This window comes from Copadichromis virginalis, linkage group LG18 (assembly GCF_057382275.1).
Source record: "Copadichromis virginalis isolate Kocher_CV1m ecotype Utaka linkage group LG18, C_Virginalis_male_GT1.1, whole genome shotgun sequence".
Lineage (NCBI taxonomy): Eukaryota > Metazoa > Chordata > Actinopteri > Cichliformes > Cichlidae > Copadichromis > Copadichromis virginalis.
The window spans coordinates 2,807,791-2,829,413 of record NC_140635.1 but is presented as its reverse complement, the minus strand read 5'-3'; the positions used below and the strand labels follow the sequence as shown (position 1 = coordinate 2,829,413).

General features: G+C 37.7%; 2 protein-coding genes and 1 gene segment (V, D, J or C); 2 read left to right on the top strand and 1 right to left on the bottom strand.

Annotated features, from left to right (window-relative positions):
* Window positions 1-21,623, bottom strand: part of LOC146686914 (uncharacterized) — a 280,227-nt gene that overhangs the window by 200,892 nt on the left and 57,712 nt on the right. The window lies entirely within an intron of this gene.
* On the top strand, window positions 10,569-12,015 carry LOC146686920 (T-cell receptor gamma chain V region DFL12-like). The segment is given in 3 exon segments: window positions 10,569-10,595; window positions 11,190-11,430; window positions 11,523-12,015. Coding segments are annotated over 3 exon segments (606 nt in total).
* On the top strand, window positions 14,708-18,358 carry LOC146686919 (uncharacterized). Its single transcript, XM_085439473.1, has 4 exons — window positions 14,708-14,732; window positions 15,304-15,420; window positions 17,241-17,546; window positions 17,654-18,358. The coding sequence occupies exons 1-4, from the start codon at window positions 14,708-14,710 to the stop codon at window positions 17,827-17,829; spliced, it is 624 nt and encodes a 207-aa protein (XP_085295599.1). The 3' UTR covers window positions 17,830-18,358.

The window sequence follows — 21,623 nt, the reverse complement described above, 5'->3', positions numbered from 1 at the left end:
TTTGCTTTTCTTCTTCTAACGTATAGTTTTGGTCCCCACAAAATCCAGTGAAATACAGTTTTCACTTACGTTGTTTATAGACTTTTATTGTGCCCTGTGGTTTGCACGATCTGGGGCACAAAACCAACAGAGTTTGGATTAAAGACACTGACAACACGAGTTTACCGGTTAGCTTAGCCGTTAGCCATCTGGGAAAATTAGCAGGGTGCCGAGCAGGGCTCGCATTGAATATTTATCATTCCATTTAAATGTCGTTGCTGTAACCAGCGGTAACTGGATCTGGGACGTTTAGGGAAACCAACCGTCGCCGAACTCCATTTAGAAATATGTGGATTTAAGTTTCCTTGTGCGCCGGTCAATACACTGAATTCACAGAGCTATATTAAAAGCTTTGTACACATTTTAAGCTAGTTGTGACCAATGCGTCTTAAATGCGATGCATCAGAATGCACTTTATTTCAGGGCGAACCAGGCTTGATGCTGCCGCCTGGTGCGACTCCCTGACAGGTGACTCGGGGAACAATGACATAATGGTTTTGGAGCAGTGACCAAGCAAAACAGGACCCTCTGAACACTGAAAGGACAGAAACACAGTTCATCTTCTGAATGCTAACTGTAATATTTAATAAGACTTAAATAAGATTGTCTCAGTGTCACGTTAAGCACAAATGATTAAAATGATGGTAGATGTTTACAAAATCACCAGTAGAGATGATGCATTACAGTGTAGCCCTGCAAGGTAAGGAGCTTTGCATTGTAAATGAGCTGTAAAGTATGTTTAACTCAAGTATATCAGAGTCTAGCTCAACCCCCTAAATAAAAAACAATGTTGAGCTTTGGAGCTCTGAGATGCCCGTTTTCTAAATAAGGTTGCATGAACTCCTGCACTCCTCTAAATGAATCTATTAAACCAAAGAGTGCCTGTGAGATTGGACCCAGGGACATGGCTAGAAGGGGCTGGGAACGGCTTTGCAGGTGAACCACAGTTGGACAAATTGCTGTCACTGAAGGGAAGCAAATACTAATATAGCGTACTAATAAAGAAAAATTCTATATGTCCAATTTGAAGGCACATCTCAAGGTGGCTTATGAAAAACCAGACCTGTGATCCCGTTTAAGCCAGTGTGACATATTTTTATTAGTCTTTCCTGTGTGCGTTTTGTTGTGCTTTTCCTTACAACACAAAGCACCTTGAGGCGACTGTTGGTGTCAGTTGGTGCTATATCAATAAAACTGAATTGAATTGTGCTGTATCTATCAATGTGACCTGCCCAGGGGCGTCTAATGTAAATAGCAGTTTACTTAAATTTTTTATATTGAGGTCCAGTAGGTACCGTACTTGTTAAATAAACAACCAGAACCAGTGTAAACACTCGTCCACCCTTTGTAAAGCAAATAAAACAGAAGCTTTGCAATTTGGTGTAGTACCTGCGATACTATTTGTAGTATTACATTGTACTATATTCGTATTACTCTCTCCCACAGTCTAATTTTTTCACTCCTCTTTAGCACAGACTATGATGAAAGATCTCTTACCTGAGTGGGCGCCGTGTGCACATTCAGAGCAGTGGGCCAGTCTGAATGCTTTTGTGTGACATCAGGAGAAAATATCCAGCGTGAAACTTGCCTTGAACAGGTTCATCTGTTTTCAGTTCACAGTAGATTGTGGGCCATGTAAGAGCTTGAGTAGCTTCTGCAGCAAAACGTGAGAGAAAGGTCATTTTGACTTATACTAATTTTATAAAGTGTGATTTTGGTGCTAAAGAGAAGGCGTCTCTTTGTGATCATCTGCACACCAAAAACATCTAAAATAAAAATTTCACACCATCTTTTGGCAGTAAATTATTCTTTGCTTTAAAAATGCTGCAGAAACAGTTTTATTTTTGTGAATTCGCAGAGGCACTGCCCCTGGGACTGTATCAGCATGAGCGCCCAGTTCTGTGGTGACCCCTTGTGGCAAGAGCTGAGAGTAGCTTCTTTTTTATTGCATGGTTGAATACGGTTTTGTTTTTCTGCTTTTACTGTCAGACGTAACAGAAACCTGACACCATTTTCTGTGCTGCTGCTGTCCAGCCTGGCTTTGGATCTGGATTTAAGACTGCTAAATGCATTTTTCTGAGAAACAGTATACTGACAAGTGTCAGGGTTTATTTATTTATCTCATTCAGTAACAAACAAACAAAAACACACAGATATGTTTTGAAATTCTGTGAGATCCTCTACATGCCAAATAACTTTGTCAAATGAGAAGTGTTCATGTTTATGTAAAACATTTGTACATGATAATAAATGTCATATATGAGTAAAGATAAATAAGTTCTCTACGTACAAAGAAACAGAACAAGAGCAAATCTTTTTTTCTTTGGTTTCAACAGTTCTGACCACAGACGACTGGATCTTTTTAAAATGCTATAAATCCAGCTTTGGCAAAGAAATGTCACCTTACTAATTATTGTAAACTACTCCCCCCCCAAAAAAGACCAACACAGAGCACCATTATATGATTATATAATTCACCTTTGTTCTTCATAGGAATGCCCTTTGATTTTGAACTACTTAGTTCTTTTGAATAACCACATGATGGCGGTCTTATCCTTTTCGTTTTTAATCTCAGCACTAGCAGCAAACTCAAATCCACAAAACTTGTGATCATATGTTTGTTTCAAACGAACCACAGAGACCTTATTGAAACTTTTATTTACTGTGGTAAGAAAGAAGGGAAACAAACTGCCAGACAAATGTGGAAATCCAGCATCACCTTCAGAGACGTTACTTAAGTTTAAAGCAAAAAAGGAGACACTGAGGTTTTAAAATCTTTAGTTGTTAATATTTTTACAAGGCAAAAAGTCACGAAGACACTTTGCAAATGTAACATAATTGTGAAATTGACCAAACTATTAATTAAAACATTAAAATATGAACAAAGTTATCAGTAAGCTTTAAATGAGCCCATAACCTGCTGTGTTTATGTTTTGAATTAACAAAACTAAAAGGGGCCAATAAAAATATTGTTTTAGATGATAAAAGCTTTTACCAAAGGAAATGAATAAACTTCAAACATTCAGACTGCACAACAAGATTTTAAGACTTTTTTATTAAAAATAAAATAGTCTGATTTGTTTAAGAGTAAATTTACGTATAAACATAAGATACACTAAATTATAATGAAAAACTGGTAATACACGATTATTAAAGGCCTTATAAAAACACTGTTTTCACTGTTTACTTGAAAGCACAGTATAGAGCCTTTGTTAATTTTATTAGTACCAACAGTCAGGATTAATACAAGATGCATACACAGCATTTCCACTCACAGGTAAATATTTGTATGCAGACTGACTATTTTTTCCCAGAAGTACACACTGTGTGAGTGTTACGAGTTTAACAACACCCCGTCTACTCACCTGTAGTCACACAGAAGCCTCTTCTGTGAAAGCCCATTTGAAATGGTGCTTATAATCAGCAAATACACTAAAGTGTGCTCAAGTGCACAATTACCTCTGGCTTTGCAACAACATCACTGATCTCTTTATAACTTTTATTTTATTTTGGAAGCACAGTGTGGATCTCCAAAAGATCGGCTGCTTTGGCTTCAAAGTAAAAGTAATAAATCAAATTGTATGTGGACTGTAGGGGCTGTTGGGAACTTTAAGGATATGTTAGAAATCACGTGGCCCTCAAAATATATAACACTGTCCAGTCATTTTTAGGATTTTCATGGGTTTACAGCTTAGCACCTTTAAACGTGTTAACAGAAGAACTTTCAGGTCAAACATTTAACAGAAAGACTGAAGTGTTTCAAAATACTTCATCCTCTAGCTGGGTTTGAAAAAACAGACAACTGATCAAAATATTGCAGCAAAAATAATAAAACAACATAATATAACATAAAATGGGCCTGATCTCTGATAACAACGAGACGGCCTACCTGAAGGAGATTAGGAATCTGGAGAACTGGTGCCAGAGGAACAACCTCCTTCTAAACGTCAGTAAGACAAAGGAGCTGATAGTGGACTTCAGCACTAAGCAGGAGAGGAACTACCAGACCCCTGTCATCAACGAGTGCCCAGTGGAGAGAGTGGACAGCTTCAAATACCTCGGAGTTCACATCACGCAGGACCTGTCATGGTCCTGTCACATCAACACCGTGGTGAAAAAGGCCCGACAGCGTCTCTACCACCTCAGACGCTTGAGAGACTTCCAACTGCCCTCCAAGGTGCTCAGGAACTTTTACTCGTGCACCATAGAGAGCATCCTGGCGGGAAACATCTTAACCTGGTTCGGGAACAGCACCATGCAGGACAGACGAGCTCTACAGAGGGTTGTGCGGTCAGCTGAGCGCACCATCCGCTCCGAGCTCCCTGACCTGCACTCAATCTACAGCAGGCGGTGCTGGACCAAGGCCAGGAAGATCGTGAAGGACCTCAGCCATCCCAACAACAGACTGTTCTCTCTGCTGAGGTCAGGAAAGCGATTCCGCTCCCTGAAGACCAACACAGAGAGACTGAGGAGGAGCTTCTTCCCGCAGGCGATACGGTCTCTCAATCACACCACCACACAGTACTGACCCACACATATGGTTCTTACACACACACTGGACTTTCTGGACTTTGGTTTTGCACAACACTGGTCACTATATTCTTCATTTCCAGTTAATACTTGTACAGCTGCTGTTATTGTGTATATATTTATTTATATTTATATTTCTTCATACATTCTTATATAGTTCTATATTGTGTATTTTGTTGTACAGTTATTTTATTTTCAACTTTAATTTATATATTTTATCTTTATCTTATTCTTCCCAGTTAAATTTACCCTTCATTCTAATTTGTGTTGTACAGTTATTTCATTTTTAACCTTAATTTATATTTTATTCCTTCCTAGTTAAATTTACCCTTTTTAATTTTTCATATTTATTTCCTATCTTATTCATAGCCTTTTCCTTTTTTGTTCTCTTTAGGTCACGAGCAGTTGTCCAAGCATTTCACTACATATCGTACTGTGTATGACTGTGTACGTGACAAATAAAATTTGAATTTGAATTTTAATAAATGAAATTGTACGAAAGGCTTTTTAAACGTGTCTAATGTGCCCACTGCAGGGGCTGATGGGAGCTTTGAGGACCTGTTAGAAACCACGTGGCCCTCGTCTGATCTCACAGCTCGTCCTTGTTTGGCCTCAGCTGCATCAGAGCGCCACTTCTCCCCAGGTTCACCAGAGGAAACACCACTGCACAAAATGCTTTTCCTCCCAGCTGCTGCTCTGTGCTGTCTGTGTTCAGGTGAGTGTTTCCAGCCAATCAGGAGCCAACAAAGTCAACCTGTAACAAACACTGTCACACTAACCTTCATCTATCTGTCTGTGTCTCTACAGCACTGGTTACCATGGCAGCAGAACAGCTGATTCAGGAGCAGTTATCACAGACTGGGAGAGCTGGTGAAACAGTTGCCATAAGCTGTAAAAGCACTGACCAGTGTGACAAAAAACAGATTTACTGGTACCAGAACACAGAAAAAGATCCTCTTAAAGTGATTCTGCGCATTGATCTGGCTGATGGGGCAGTTAATTCACGCTACAATCACCCCCAGAAACAAGATTTCAATGCTTTAAGAAAACCAGGTGGCTGTGAATTGGTCATCAAAGATATTAAACCCCAACTTACAGCCACTTACTATTGTGTTTGTTGGAAAGGTTCCCACAGTGAGAAATGATCCCTGCAGCCTGAACAAAAACCAACAGATGAACAGATGTCAGACAGTGTGACAGGAAGAGAGCAGTAAACCACAGCCAGCCTCTATGTGATCAATAAAAAAGTAGAAATTTTCAAAAGTTTCAAAGAAAATTGTTTTCAGGTACTCTGTTCTCCTTCTCTTACAAACAGCACAAAGTTGTCGTGAAATAGATTTTCTTTCCCTCCTAATGTGATATTTTTTTGTTAAATTTTTTTCTTCGAAAATCAAGTTAAATGAAGAGCAAAACACATACCAACATACTATACATACAAAGACAATAAGATAGTTTGGTCTCAGTATCTGTATCACTAATAAATCTAAAGATGGACTAGAAAGGACGCTGAGTTGTTGCTACATTTTAAACTAAACTAAAGAGTTTATATGTTCATGTGAGAACGTGCTGTTTGGTTGAAAATGTAATATAAACTTTTTTTTTTATTGATGGAGGACGTTAAAGTGATCTTATCTAAAAGTTTATAATACTAAAAATATTCTGCAACATTGCTCCTGAATCCATGTGCTGATCTCTGCTGATGACTGTTTTATATATACATGGAAAGACAGCAGGACGGCGTACTTGAAAACCTAAAACTAAGTGCTGATGAGAACTTGTTTGAAGTGAGTCGGGAGGAGATCATATTAACAGACAAAGAAATGCAAATTAATTTTCTACATGTTACATTTACAAATATTACCTTTATTATTTCATTTTATTTTATTTAAATTGCAGAGAAAATGATGGATATTGGCCCTGCGACGGACTGGTGACCTGTCCAGGGTGTACCCCGCCTCTCGCCCTATGACAGCTGGGATAGGCTCCAGCGCTCCCCGCGACCCTGAAAAGGATAAGCGGACGCAAATGGATGGATGGATGGATGTCACAGTGTTGGCTGCAAAATGACCATTAGCTGAATCAACCACTCACATAGCTGATGTAGCTGTGGCAAAGCTTTAGTTTCCATTTTATAGCAGATTTACAGCTGAGCACTGTACAAGTCTTAGTTGACGACGTTGTTTTCTAGACACATGCAATGACATACAAAACACAGAGGATATGGATGTTAAAAGCCATAAATCAATAAAAACAGAAAGAACAGCTCAAAAGACCAAAAAGAAAGAAACATAAAAAAATTAAAAGCAACTCTCGTACTGTATAACACTGGAGAGTGTCTATATGGGTCCACACCTCTGAGTGTTAAATACAACACTGTTGAGTGTTAAATTAACACTTTGACAGTGTTATGTGTTTAAAAGTAACCTAGTCAGTTTTGAAGATTAACAATGGCTAACACTGAGCAGTGCTGATTTTCTAACACTGGAAAATAACTCAAAATGTTAGAAATATTCCAGTGTTAGAAAATCAGCACCGCTCAGTGTTAGCCTTTGTTAATCTTCAAAACTGACTAGGTTACTTTTAAACATATAACACTGTCAAAGTGTTAATTTAACACTGGAGATTTTGCTGTGTATTGGGGCAGACTGCACGTAGTTCAACTGTAGAAGCAGGCAAAGGCACAAAGGCGCAGTAGGTTTCTTTAAATGTGTCAAATGTGTCCACTGCAGGGGCTGATGGGAGCTTTGAGGACCTGTTAGAAACCACGTGGCCCTCGTCTGATCTCACAGCTCGTCCTTGTTTGGCCTCAGCTGCATCAGAGCGCCACTTCTCCCCAGGTTCACCAGAGGAAACACCACTGCACAAAATGCTTTTCCTCCCAGCTGCTGCTCTGTGCTGTCTGTGTTCAGGTGAGTGTTTCCAGCCAATCAGGAGCCAACAAAGTCAACCTGTAACAAACACTGTCACACTAACCTTCATCTGTCTGTCTGTGTCTCTACAGCACTGGTTACCATGGCAGCAGAAATGCTGATTCAGGACCAGAAATCAAAGACCAGGAGAGCTGATGAAACAGTGTCCTTAGCGTGTACAGGCATTAACCAGTGTGACACCAATTTTGTGTACTGGTACATGAGAAAAGATAGAAAAGATGAGGGAACATTAACAGCGATTCTACGTTTTGATCGTAGTGGTGAAAAAAAGCCCACAGCTTTCAGTCATCTTCTAAAAGACACATTTTCAGCTATGAGGAAAGAAAATAGTGGTGAGCTGGTGATCAGCAGATGTACGATTGATCATTCAGCCACTTACTACTGTGCCTGTTATAAAGGAGGTGCCCACAGTGAGAAATGATCCCTGCAGCCTGAACAAAAACCAACAGACGAGCAGATGTCAAACAGTAAACCACAGCCCAGGCTTCACCTCCATCACAGACGGAGTAATAAAGATGAAGAAATAAGAAAGTCGAGGTTTACTCACAGAGCAAGTCAGACTAATATTATCACATAACTTATAATATTAATCATTTGTAATAATAATGGATTGCATTTATATAGCGCTTTTCTAGACACTCGAAGCACTTTACAATACCACTATTCATTCACTCTCACATTCACACACTGGTGGAGGCAGCTACAGTTGTAGCCACAGCTGCCCTGGGGCAGACTGACAGAAGCGAGGCTGCCATATCGCGCCATCGGCCCCTCTGGCCAACACCAGCAGGCGGTAGGTGAAGTGTCTTGCCCAAGGACACAACGACCAAGAGTCAGAGTCTGAACCGGCAACCTTCTGGTTACAAGACGAGCTTCCTAAACCCCTGAACCACGGTGTAAGACTGCTGCTGCATAAATGTGATCTTCTACGCTGGTTACAATTTTTTATATACATATAAAAATCAGCAGGGCATGTCACTCGAAAACCTAAAGCAAATTACAGAAAAAAAGCAGTTTGAAATCCTGTTTACAGACGAGATGCTGTGATAAGGTTTCATTAATTTTATTTTTACATTTTTGTATTCACTTTATTTCATTTTATTGTACTGAAAAACAGAATATTAGCTGCATACTTACATTTATTCACTTAGCTATGTGGCAAATTGAATCACATGGAAGCTCAGCTGTTACTTGGAATCCAACCAAAAAACGATCATGAACGATTGAAGATTGTTGTAACGTTTGAATGATACGTGTAAGTTTTGTTTGGCTGGAGCAAACATCGAACGATGCCGTTACAAGTTCAATAAGCTAAACGTGACTGTTACACTGAGCATTAAACACTGGGAACCGTGTGAGTACACACGCCAATAGATATATGACAATAAATAAGCTGTTTTTAGATTTGTTAACTGGACATGTCGTATATTATACTTTTAAAAGTATCTCCTGCGTTGGCAGGTGAAGGTTTGGAACAAAACGGGTTCAGGACTGATAATAATTTTGGTATCTTTTCGCAATTTTGCATTTTCCAGTTATCAGCCACGGACTCAGTTTCTGTACATCCACAGAAACTGCAAAATAAGGTCATTTAAGAATAGAAATGAAAATAACTGCTCAAAGGACAAAAAGGAAATACAATAATAAAAAGAACAAATCTATAGCTTTAAAAAAAGTGACTCTTTTACTGAGTTTAAAACCACGTTATAACAAAAAGTGTCCATATTAGTGCAGACTGTATGAAGTTCAACTGTAGAAGCAGGCAAACTCACAAAGGCGCAATAGCTTCCTTTAAACGTGTCTAATGTGCCCACTGCAGGGGCTGATGGGAGCTTTGAGGACCTGTTAGAAACCACGTGGCCCTCGTCTGATCTCACAGCTCGTCCTTGTTTGGCCTCAGCTGCATCAGAGCGCCACTTCTCCCCAGGTTCACCAGAGGAAACACCACTGCACAAAATGCTTTTCCTCCCAGCTGCTGCTCTGTGCTGTCTGTGTTCAGGTGAGTGTTTCCAGCCAATCAGGAGCCAACAAAGTCAACCTGTAACAAACACTGTCACACTAACCTTCATCTATCTGTCTGTGTCTCTACAGCACTGGTTACCATGGCAGCACAGCTTATTCAGAACGATTTGACATCTACAAAGAAAGCTGGTGAAGCAGCATCCCTAAAGTGCACAGGGTTCGACCAATGTGACAATAATTACATGTACTGGTACATGAAAAAAGATCGAGGATCATTCACAGTGATTGTGCGTTTTGACCGCATTGAAAAAAAAACTTCAAAGTTCACTCATCATCTAAAAGAGTCATTTTCAGCTATGAGTGACAAGGATGATATTGTACTGTTGATCAACAAATGCAGTGTGGAACATTCAGCCACCTACTACTGTGTCTGTCACAAAGAAGTTCCCCACAGTGAGAAACGATCCCTGCAGCCTGAACAAAAACCAACAGATGAGTCTGTGACAGGAAGAGAGCAGCAAACCACAGCAACATCCTAATCCATTCATACGTGCTGCAAATTTTATCTCTGTTATACGTTTATTTCGTCATTGTCTTCTACATTATTGCAAAATACACTCTGTAACAAACGCTTGTTTTTCTAATCAAAGATATTTAAGGTATTATCTTTTGCAATCATACCCTGATGAGCCTGATATCAGTGCAAAATTACAAATAATATGTAAGCCAGACATTGTTGCCTGTCATCTCAAAAAATCTGATTGGATTTTTACTACTTGTTTGAGATCTCTTACACGGTATGTGAAACTATACTTATTTATATATTAATTTATACAACACTAAAAATCTTCTCCTAATCATGTCAAGTTTCTCTGAACTCTTTTGAAATATGAGTCTTGCACAAAGCTTTTAACCTTTGAAAAGTCAAAAGAAGGAAAAGAGAAGATTCTCTCTCTCTCTATATATATATATTTATATTAGCAATTTATAACCAGACATTACAAGTCTTTGTAAAATCAAATTTAAAATGTTTTTCTTATACATTCAAAAACTATTTTTCTGTACCTTTAAATGGGTCTGGAGGCTGTTTGAGCTTTATTAAGAGAAATGTTCACTGTCATGCAATTCTTTTCTGTAAGCAACAAACAACACATGAAGGATATCAGCACAAAACATGTTTCAAGCATAGAGCTGTAATAACACAATGAAAAAGTTAAAAATATATATGTTTTATAAAATTTTAAAATGACCTCAGTGGAATGAATATTTCTAGATCTGCAGTAACAACACAAATTCAAATTTTACTTCTCAATGAAAACAAATTCCAACTGATGCTTTGTGTATATCGCTGACACTGATTCTTGTACAGTTGTTGTTTTTATGCTGCATTCACTTGAGATAGGAACTTCTGCTACTATAGCTCTTTAGATGTTGACTTACAAAATGCATGTTTTCAGATCGTGTCTATTGATGCTACAGCACTTGTTGTAGCAGCAGTTGCTGTCATTCTGTGTACCCTGAATGGTGACCTGGATGATTCTCCACTCTCTGTGATTCAACAGAAGTAGAGCTGCTTTAGCTGAACGATGTAGAAACTTTTTCCTGCTGTGCTGACACGTCTTCATATTTAACAGAAATTCACTTGTGTTAATACATAAAATGGATTTAATTTTAAAGCTGTCCCACTGTGAAGAAATATTTCTTTTTTGATCACATCTATTTTTTAAGATATTCAACAATGTCCACACACCCTATTTAAAATCTAATATTACTAATCTACACACTGCAGGGGCTGATGGGAGCTTTGAGGACCTGTTAGAAACCACGTGGCCCTCGTCTGATCTCACAGCTCGTCCTTGTTTGGCCTCAGCTGCATCAGAGCGCCACTTCTCCCCAGGTTCACCAGAGGAAACACCACTGCACAAAATGCTTTTCCTCCCAGCTGCTGCTCTGTGCTGTCTGTGTTCAGGTGAGTGTTTCCAGCCAATCAGGAGCCAACAAAGTCAACCTGTAACAAACACTGTCACACTAACCTTCATCTATCTGTCTGTGTCTCTACAGCACTGGTTACCATGGCAGCAGAACAGCTGATTCAGGAGCAGTTATCGCAGACCAGGAGAGCTGGTGAATCAGTCTCCATCAGCTGTGCAGGAACTGAGTTGTGTAGCAAAAATACTGTGTACTGGTACCAGAAGAAAGAGAGAGAAAAGCTCACAGTGATTCTGACTGTTAACAGGAATAATGGTTATGTTTATTCAGATTTCAACCATCCACAGAAAAATGATTTCTCAGCTGTAAGGAAACAGAATGGCTGTGAGTTGGTAGTTGCAAGAATTAGCTCTGCTCATTCAGCCACCTATTATTGCTCCTGTTTGAAGTCGGGTACCCACAGTGAATAATCATCTCTGCAGCCTGAACAAAAACCAACAGACTAGCAGAAATCAGACACCTGAGCACTTTCCTCATTTCTTTTTCCTTTAAGGGTTTAGAAATTCACTGTAAACAAATACAAGTTTCTGCCAGCTTAATCCTTATTTTCCTTAATTATCCTTAATTTTTTATTTAAACACATCTTTTTTATTATGTCATTAATAAATATTGTATACATGTATATTTGCTGTATATACATTTTGCTCTTTATTGCCGTGGCCTTTCCCTTACCGCATGAAGTGCTTCTAGGTGAATGTTGTAGTGATTCAGAAGTGTACAGATATAATTTAACTGAATAATATAAATATATTTGCATTTTTGTTGATATTGCAAAATAAAACTAAACTTTATATAATTACCCCTTTCCAACAAAAAACATTTATTAGTAATCCTATCTTATTATTAAAAATTTTGTTTAAATGTATTTAAGTGTAATTGCAGAAAGTCAGAGCACTGTTGAGCCAACCATTCCTTTAACATTAAGTAGTCTAAGGAGCTTGGAAAGAAAAGCGTCTGGACTTCTTCAAGTTACTTGAAGACGTTTCACCTCTCATCCGAGAAGCTTCTTCAGTTCTAAGGTCAAATGGTGGAGAGTCCCAGATATAAACCCAGTGGGAGTGACCCCCCACAGAGGGACAAAAGGACCCACTGATGATCCTCTAATCGCCTGAGCCAAGGTGGGAAACTGGGTGTGGGTCACAGTCAGCCAGAGTTTCGGGTGAACTCATTGTGAAACCTGGCCTCACCTTATCATGTGATTTCCTGAGGTCAGATGGCCCAGGATGTGAGTGGGCGTTAAGGCGTATGGAGAGGGAACTCAAAACTGGATTATAGATGGCAGAGAGTTGGTGTCGTAAACCCCGCCTCTGTCCAAAGATGGTCGCTCACAGTGGACATAGATGCTTCTTTCACTCCTCTTTCAAACCATCTGTCCTCTCTGTCCAAAATGTGAACATTGGCATCCTCGAAAGAGTGACCTTTATCCTTAAGATGCAGATGGACAGCTGAGTCTTGTCCTGTGGAGGTGGCCATGCGCTTGTGAAGTGGCTGTTTGGTCTCGCCAATGTAGAGGTCTGAGCATTCCTCGCTGCACTGTACAGCAAACACCACATTGTTAAGTTTGTGTTTTGGAGTTTTGTCTTTGGGATGAACCAGTTTCTGTCTGAGCGTGTTGCTGGGTCTGAAGTACACCGGGATGTCATGCTTCGAGAAAACTCTCCTGAGTTTTTCTGATACACTGGCTACATAGGGGATGACAATGTTGTTGCGTCTGTCCTTCTTATCCTCCCTCGCTGGTGTCTGATCTTCTTCTCTCCTCCTCCAGTCTATCAATGTGTCTTTTAGATCCCGTTGCTAAAAGGCTGCTCAAGGTCCCACCATTACTTACTGCTTCAATCTTAAATATCGCCAGTCTATCTCTAATAATCGGCTATGTACCACAGGCCTTCAAGCTGGCTGTAGTTAAACCTTTACTCAAAAAGCATCTCTAGACCCAGCAGTCTTAGCTAATTATAGGCCAATCTCCAACCTTCCTTTCATATCAAACATCCTTGAAAGAGTAGTTGTCAAACAGCTAACAGATCATCTGCAGAGGTTTATTTGAAGAGTTTCACTCAGGTTTCAGAGCTCATCACAGCACAGAAACAGCTTTAGTGAAGGTTACAAATGATCTTCTTATGGCCTCTGACAGTGGCCTCATCTCTGTGCTTGTCCTGCTAGACCTCAGTGCAGCATTCGATACAGTTAAACATCATGTTCTATTTGTCACAGCTGGCGGGGCGAGCCATGTATTGAAGGACCCAAGATGCAGGCACTACTGATGTGAGTGGGCTTTTATTGAGGAGGACGATGTACAACAAAAGGCAAAGGATGGCAAGAACAGAACTGACAAAACCTAACTGGACAAACTAAGAATAAAACAAACCTGAAACCTAGAGACACAAACGGAGACGGAGGGAAACGTAGACAGATGCAGGGGAACCACACAGGATGACAGAGGGCGATAACACAGACAAACCAGCAACAGGCAGGAGAACACACAGGGCTTAAATACTCACAGCAGTAATCAAGGGATGGGAGACAGGAGAGGAACACACCTGGGAGAAATCAGATCTGACGAGACACGGGAAACGTAAACTAAACACACTCACATGAGACAGAGACCTTCAGAATAAAACAGGAAACTCACAGACACAGAGAACCAGACGAGACACTGAACTTAAAAGACAGATTCACGAGCAGACAGTGTGACACCATAGACAGACAGAGGGAACTCAGAGAAGTGGCACCAGGCAGATGACAAACAACTTGTTCACACCTGCATTTTTAACAAGTTAGACAGTGTGTTTGTGTTGGTCACTCACAGCATGCTGATGACAAGGTGTTTAAAATCAGAACTGACAGGCCATTTCATCTTCTCCACTCCACCGCCTACTGGTGTTGGCCAGAGGGGCTGATGGCGCGATATGGCAGCCTCGCTTCTGTCAGTCTGCCCCAGGGCAGCTGTGGCTACAACTGTAGCTTGCCTCCACCAGTGTGTGAATGTGAGAGTGAATGAATAGTGGCATTGTAAAGCGCTTTGGGTGCCTTGAAAAGCGCTATATAAATGCAATCCATTATTATTATTATTATTATTATTAGTGCTTCCACTTAAAGCTGCTAAGCTACTGGTACAATCAGAATAGTGTTCCCCTCATCATCTCCACACTTTAACCTTTCAATCCAAAATCTGGACTCATCACTGAACTGAACATAACATTCGTCCAGATGTTCAGGTTCCAGTGAACATGCTGACACTCTGAATCTTTCCTGTTCTGATGCTCAAGTTCATCAAGGACATATGTAAAACCTGCAGGATACAGGCGCTCGAGACCCGGAGTTCGACACCTGTGCCCCTTAAAAATGAATGCCTAACCCTAAACCTAAACCTACCAATAACTTATTTGCAACCCTGACAATGAAACCACATTCTGAGCCTCAAAAATTCCTTCAAATTTGTGAGGACCGGTATGTGTGTCCTCACAAGTGACTGTTTGTCCTCACAAAGATCGGTAGACAGGAACACACACACACACACACACACACACACACACACACACACACACACACACACACACACACACACACACTTAGTGATTCTCCTATATATGAAATCCCGGAGATCATCCATATTATTATTTTTCAGGATTTGAGGAAATTGGTGATGATAAATAATAATAACCCACTAATCTGTAATTTAAAAAAAACAAAAACTTTTATGGTTCAGAAAAGGTAAATAAAAACAAAATATAAAAAGTTACTTGTAGTTTATCCAAGAGAAGCACAGTTTCAAGGCAGTTAGCAGCCAAAATGATAAACTCCATGTGACCTTTCCTGGAAGTGAAATATGATACTTTACGCTCATTCACCTCAGCTGACAAACTCAACGGCAGAAAGGTTTTTGTATCAGTGTGTTTCAGTGTGGGAGGATCCGGTGATGAGTCCAACAGCTATCTCATCTTTGGCTCTGGAACAAAGCTCTATGTAACAGGTAAGGCTTAAAATGTATTTCACCTACTTGATTTTACTGTTTTTGTTTGTTTTTTACTTAAAAGTTTATATTCTGTGCCTTTAAATGTTTTAAATGTTTGTAAAATAGTTTTAAAAAAGCAGTGCACTTAGTCTAACTTTAAAACGACAATCTAAAAGCTGTCAGAAATGTATTTAAGCTTTTTTATGTAGTGTGCTTTCCATCTTAAAACCCTGCAGACATTTAAAGAAGTGTAAGAAATAATTTAGTAGCTTGTTCTCTGGTCTCAAACAGCTCCGCTCTAATGAGACGTAAGACTCTGCTTTCTCTGTCTTTCTCTTATCAAAAGAAAATTAGATTCACAAGGACTGTGGGAGATTTTCTTTCTCTCTTCTTTCTCTTAGTGTTGCACAATGTCTAATGTTAATTAAATCAAATTTAAGATATGATAGGAATTTTGGAAATTATGACAGATTAGAAGCATATCTGATCACAAATCTGTGTCACTGGGTGTTTCTTAATTGTTATTTGTCTCTGTGTTGTGTATCTATCTATCTATATATTATTGAGTAGTTGAATTGTTGCATCTAACTTGAAGGTTATGCACCAAAATACAAATGGGCTTTTAAAAATGTTTCTATTTTTTTTATCACTTTGCATTTAAAGGTTTTGCTGATGGAACGATGAGCCACATTTAAGCAGCTTGTTAAAAAAAATCAAACTGTGAAGAATCCTGTGATTAGAAGGTGGTGTAGTAACATCTGTAAAATGATGTGGCACAAAAATATTCCACACATACATATAATTACATTTTGGTTCATGGTGTTAATATATTTCTTCAATTTTATATGTTTAACATGACCAAATAAAATAACTGTATGAAGGATGCGACAATTAGGAAGAGACCTGCTGCCGGTGCCGTACCTCAGCCTTCATTAGAGAAGGTTTAAATGATTTATTACTAAATATTAGACTTAACAGTTAAAGTGAGTTAAGTGCTAGAAAATATCTCTTGGTAGTTGTTGTGTATTGTTTCAATGATTTTTCATCAAAACAGCACAAATGTGAAATTTACTATTTAGAATGAGAGGAAGTTATCTTTGAATATATTTGATAAGTGATTGTGCAACTATGACAAACATGAAGCAAATATATTCAAAGATAGCAGAGACAGCTGGTTTGCTGAACGGTTGTTTTAAAAAAGTAGATAAAGAAATAAAAAGAATTAATAGTGAGCCGGTGAGCAGTGAAACATACACATGAGCAGAAATTACTTTGCACTTCTAAAGGTGCAGCAGAGCAAGTCAAACATTGTCTTGTGGATTTAAAAGACGTTTCCTTTATCTTTGACGACAATACTTTATGACCTCACCTGCAGGGGATTCAGATAAAACCACAAACTAGTCTAATCTGGAAAAACAGGCCAGTGATTTCCCAGGATACACATATAAACTAATATGTATCTTTATGTCATTGTAGACTAGTAATGCATTTATCATATACTTAGTATTGTGGATTCTTTAGCCATAATTCATAGTAATATTTCACTGTAGCTATTATACCAACATAATCTGTATATTTCCATTTATTCACAGGGAAGTTTGGATAATTATGATTATGAATGACATAATTTTAATTTTCTGTATGCATAGATAAAAATTAAATTCTGTTATTAAGATGCACATATAAAACTGCAGAAGATTTGTGATAAATCATGGTACATATGTGCAGTACATAAGTGGGGGAACATACTGTGTATGTGTATATGAGTGGTTAATGATTATGGTCCATGCTGACAGTGTGAATGTGTGTCTGTGCTGCTTGTTGCTGTTAAACTTTAGATAAGCCAACAGTGAAGCCGGAGGTGACCGCTTACAAAGCAGCAAACAGTACCAGCCTCGGGGGGAGGAGCGCCCTGGTGTGTCAGGCCTCAGGAATGATTCCTCCTCTGGTCCAGTTCTCCTGGAAAAGAGAGAAGAACGGCCGGCTGGAGGATCTGCCCCCTGCTGAGGTGGAGCAGCTGGAAATCAAAGAGCCAGGACGCATCACTTCCATCACGGTGCTCGATCAGGGTGATATCTACTCATATAAATACCTCTGTGAAGTCCACCATGAGAAAGGCAAAGTGACAGGTCAAAACAAAATAGGTAACTAACACTTCATGACTGAGTGATTCAACATTCAGAGAATATTCAGAGAGCAGAGGAGAAGGTCATTGACATGACTTTGTTAATTCTTTCCTTTTCTTTTACAGAGATTAGAGGACCTTCTCCTCCCCCACCGCCTCCCCCACGCTGGTTTAAAGAGAGGCTGCTGTGTCTGATGTACACAGTGCTGATAGCGAAGAGTCTGGCGTACTTCTGTGGACTCTCTCTGCTCGGGATCACGAGAAAGAAGGGACGTTCAACCAACAGCACACCTGCTAACTGACTGTCTTTAAACAGCTTTTATCTCTCAATTACATTAAAATTAAACTTCCGCTAAATTAAACATGATGAATTTATGCTACTGACAAACTTGAAATGTTCACTGTCAGCAATACTTTGCATTTGAGTGACATATTCCTTCAAAATGAATGTGATTTATTGTAGATAATTAGAGTTTTGTACACAGTTGTCCTCATGAGAAAACTTCCTGTCATCTATCGCACACATGAAACAGAAGCTGTTATTAATTTGTAAAAACAAAAAAACTTTGCTTATGTTTGCAGTTCAACAGCTTGTTGTGTTTTATAGACAGCAACGAACTGTGCCAAGGAAAACCCATTGGTACAAAAGCAGCTTTTAGTAATTTTATATAATTCCTATTTTAAATATTGTTTTATTAATAATACTTTTTTGTTACTGTAAGAAAAAAACATCTTCTTTTTTATTCTTTTCAGCTGTTACAGATTCACTTCTGTCTGTTTGAATTATTCTTTTATAGTGTCAAATTTTAATAAATCTATTTCTGCACAAGACTTTCTTCAAGAAAAAATTATTTGAAATATCGTTTTTCATTTTTTATGTCTTCTGTAGCAAAGTAAGCTTACAAAAATAATTATTGTGGAGTAATTCCCTGTGAAAAATCTATGAAAAGCTTTATAGTTTGTTGTAAACACCAGTAAAATATTTCTTTAGAATCAGATTTTGATACTTTTGACTTAACCAAATATAATAACTGATTCATAGAGAAATAAAATGGCCAAAAATAAACAGGAAGCTCAAAAAATTTGAGTCTGTAGTACTTGTTAATAAAGTTTTTCATATATGGTTTATTTTTTATTCCTATGCAGTTTCTCTGAGTTCGCTTTAATGTGGCAGAAACATTACAACATTTAAAACATCAGTAACAGTGAACAGAAAATTATTAACCCACATCTAACAAAAACAGTTCTGTAAGTACAAAAATATTTTATTTACTGTAAAACAAAAGCAAATTGAGAACTCACTTAAGTTTTTTTTAAGAAAGTTACCGAGTCTTTTCAATGAGATTAACCTTTAGACCAAGGGTGTCAAACATGAGGCCCGGGGGCCAGAATTGGACTTATTTAGACCGACCAGAAAAACATTTTTAATTTTTCCTGTAAAATTTAAATTTACAATTTTAAGTTAAGAAATAACACTGTCAAGTAGTGAAAATATTATACAGAAAATATACCGTCCAAATCTGTGATCTGGTTCAAATAATAAATAATAAATCTTGAATGATGAATTTATAAACAGATTTTACAGACTTAATCTGAAATGTTCAAATAATTCAAGTTTATTTATGCAACGCCGTTTCACAGCAGTGGTCTCGAAACAAAAGGCTGCTGGAGGGAGAAGTCATGACAGAGCACAACACATCCTGAGTCAACAAACCATAAATATGACAGATATCTTAATTTATTTCATGATAATTTAACTTCTAGGTAATTCATATTCTCAGTATTCGACTATATTCAGATCATAGTATGTACGGCGGGTTTGTTGGTTTTGTATCACTTGGTCAAAAACAACTGAAAGTGGGTCATTAATATTGTTTGTTTGAGTGTAACTCTGAGTGGGTGGAGGGGGCTCAGTGGAAAAAAGAGCTCTTGCATGTGAATCTGTTCTCAGTGCATCAGCACTTCCTTCCTCGTGCAGCAGATGGGCTGCGTGGGTTTCGGCGCTGCAGCCGCCACACCGTTAGCTGCGGTTTTTCACTTTAATGATATGTTGACAGTTACACGCACTGGTTAAAGAACGATTCCAGGAACTCGGTCTGATTTCAGCTGCGTCTGCAATGATCAGTGTTTTTAATCAGTGAGAGAAACAACTCACAGATGAGTTCAAAACAACTGTGATGAAATAAAAGAAGAGGTGAAAAATCCACTCAAGAGTTCGTTGGTGACCATTTACAATGAAAAAAAGTGACACATTAAAAAAACCTTACACAATAATAACCATTGTGCACATATACAGCTACGTATAACAATCAACACATGTCACAATTTATGCAAGACATCACATTTGTCCAACTTTTGTTTTTTAAACTAGTGCAGTCGTTTGTGTTCTTGTTTATTTAATTTAATTAATTAATACATTTTTGTGTTATTATCTTCATATGGGAGGGTTTACAAAAAGGCCTCCTGTACATCTGTTCCTGTTATCAGATCAACAGAACATGAAACCCCCGATAGAGAATCACAAAAGTCCCGTTGTTGCCTCATTCTTAGAAAAACAAAGACTTCTTCGAGCTGAAGAAAACATTTGTGCGTCTTCACCAACAGTCTCTTTGTTTCCGTTCATAAATATTTAAAAACATCTTTTGCACCTTATTTACTGAAACATATTTACTTCTTCTAACATGAAGTGTCGTTAATATGACACATGCAGACAGATACAGGAAATCCTTTATATTATTATTATTGTTATTATTATTATTATTATTATTATTGTTGTTATTATTATTATTATTATTATTATTATTGTTGTTGTTGTTATTATTATTAGTGTTGTTATTATTATTATTATTATTATTATTATTATTATTATTATTAGTGTTGTTGTTGTTATTATTATTAGTGTTGTTATTATTATTATTATTATTATTATTATTATTATTATTATTATTATTGTTGTTGTTGTTATTATTATTAGTGTTGTTATTATTATTATTATTATTATTATTATTATTATTATTATTATTGTTGTTATTATTATTATTATTATTATTATTATTATTGTTGTTGTTATTATTATTAGTGTTGTTATTATTATTATTATTATTATTATTATTATTATTATTATTAGTGTTATTATGTAATAAGGACAGTGTGTTTTTGGTAGCACTAGTGTGTGTGTGTGTGTGTGTGTGTGTGTGTGTGTGTGTGTGTGTGTGTGTCATTCTGTCCCTAAACAAAAAAGCTTAACAATTAATTAACAATTAAAACTTATTTTTCAGCTTTGTAGAGTAAAGTCATGTTCAAGGTCAGCTTAATGATTTATAAAATACATAAATAAAAAAATAAAAATATTTACATAAAGCCTCATAACCTACAAGAAACACAGGTGCCGTAGAGTGCCAGAAAGTAGAGTGTAAAGGTTTAAAATATCATAGTTGACCTCTGACCTTCAAAGTCAATAAATTGATCTGAAGGTCAAAGTTATGATAATGGTATGTAAAGTTATTTAAAACTATGTCTCTTAATGTCATTTTTTGCACTGACAGCATATAGAGAATATTTATATATATATATATGGAGATCCTGAATTTCACATACTTTATTCCTCTGAGCTCTTCTTCAAGGTCAAATAATGTCAAACTTTCATAAAATGTCTTTCAGCTCTAGAATTAATGCTTAAAATGCTGCTGCCTTTGTGTGTATTGGCAACATTTAGGAAGTAATACGAGCATTCTGCACCTCACATGTGGCCTGCATCCAAATGTCATGTCACATTTGACCTCTGACCTCATGTTTACATTTCACATCTGCCAGTTATGTCAAGCATTTTAATATATACCAAACAAAAAACAAAAGTAAATGTTGAGTGTGAGGTGTTGTGATCATAATTATTTCATTATTGTTTTAAAATATTTTCAAAATTGTATTTTGAAAAAAGTATCACTAAGTATTAATGAAGCACAGGTCTGGTTTTCTCTGACATACAAAACAACTCCAGGTGTCGCTGTTGACCAACTTTTCATCCACAGAATGTAAAAACCTATTCAGTCACAGTTCAGATGATTTAGGTTAAAATTTGTGTTTAAATCTTTTACAT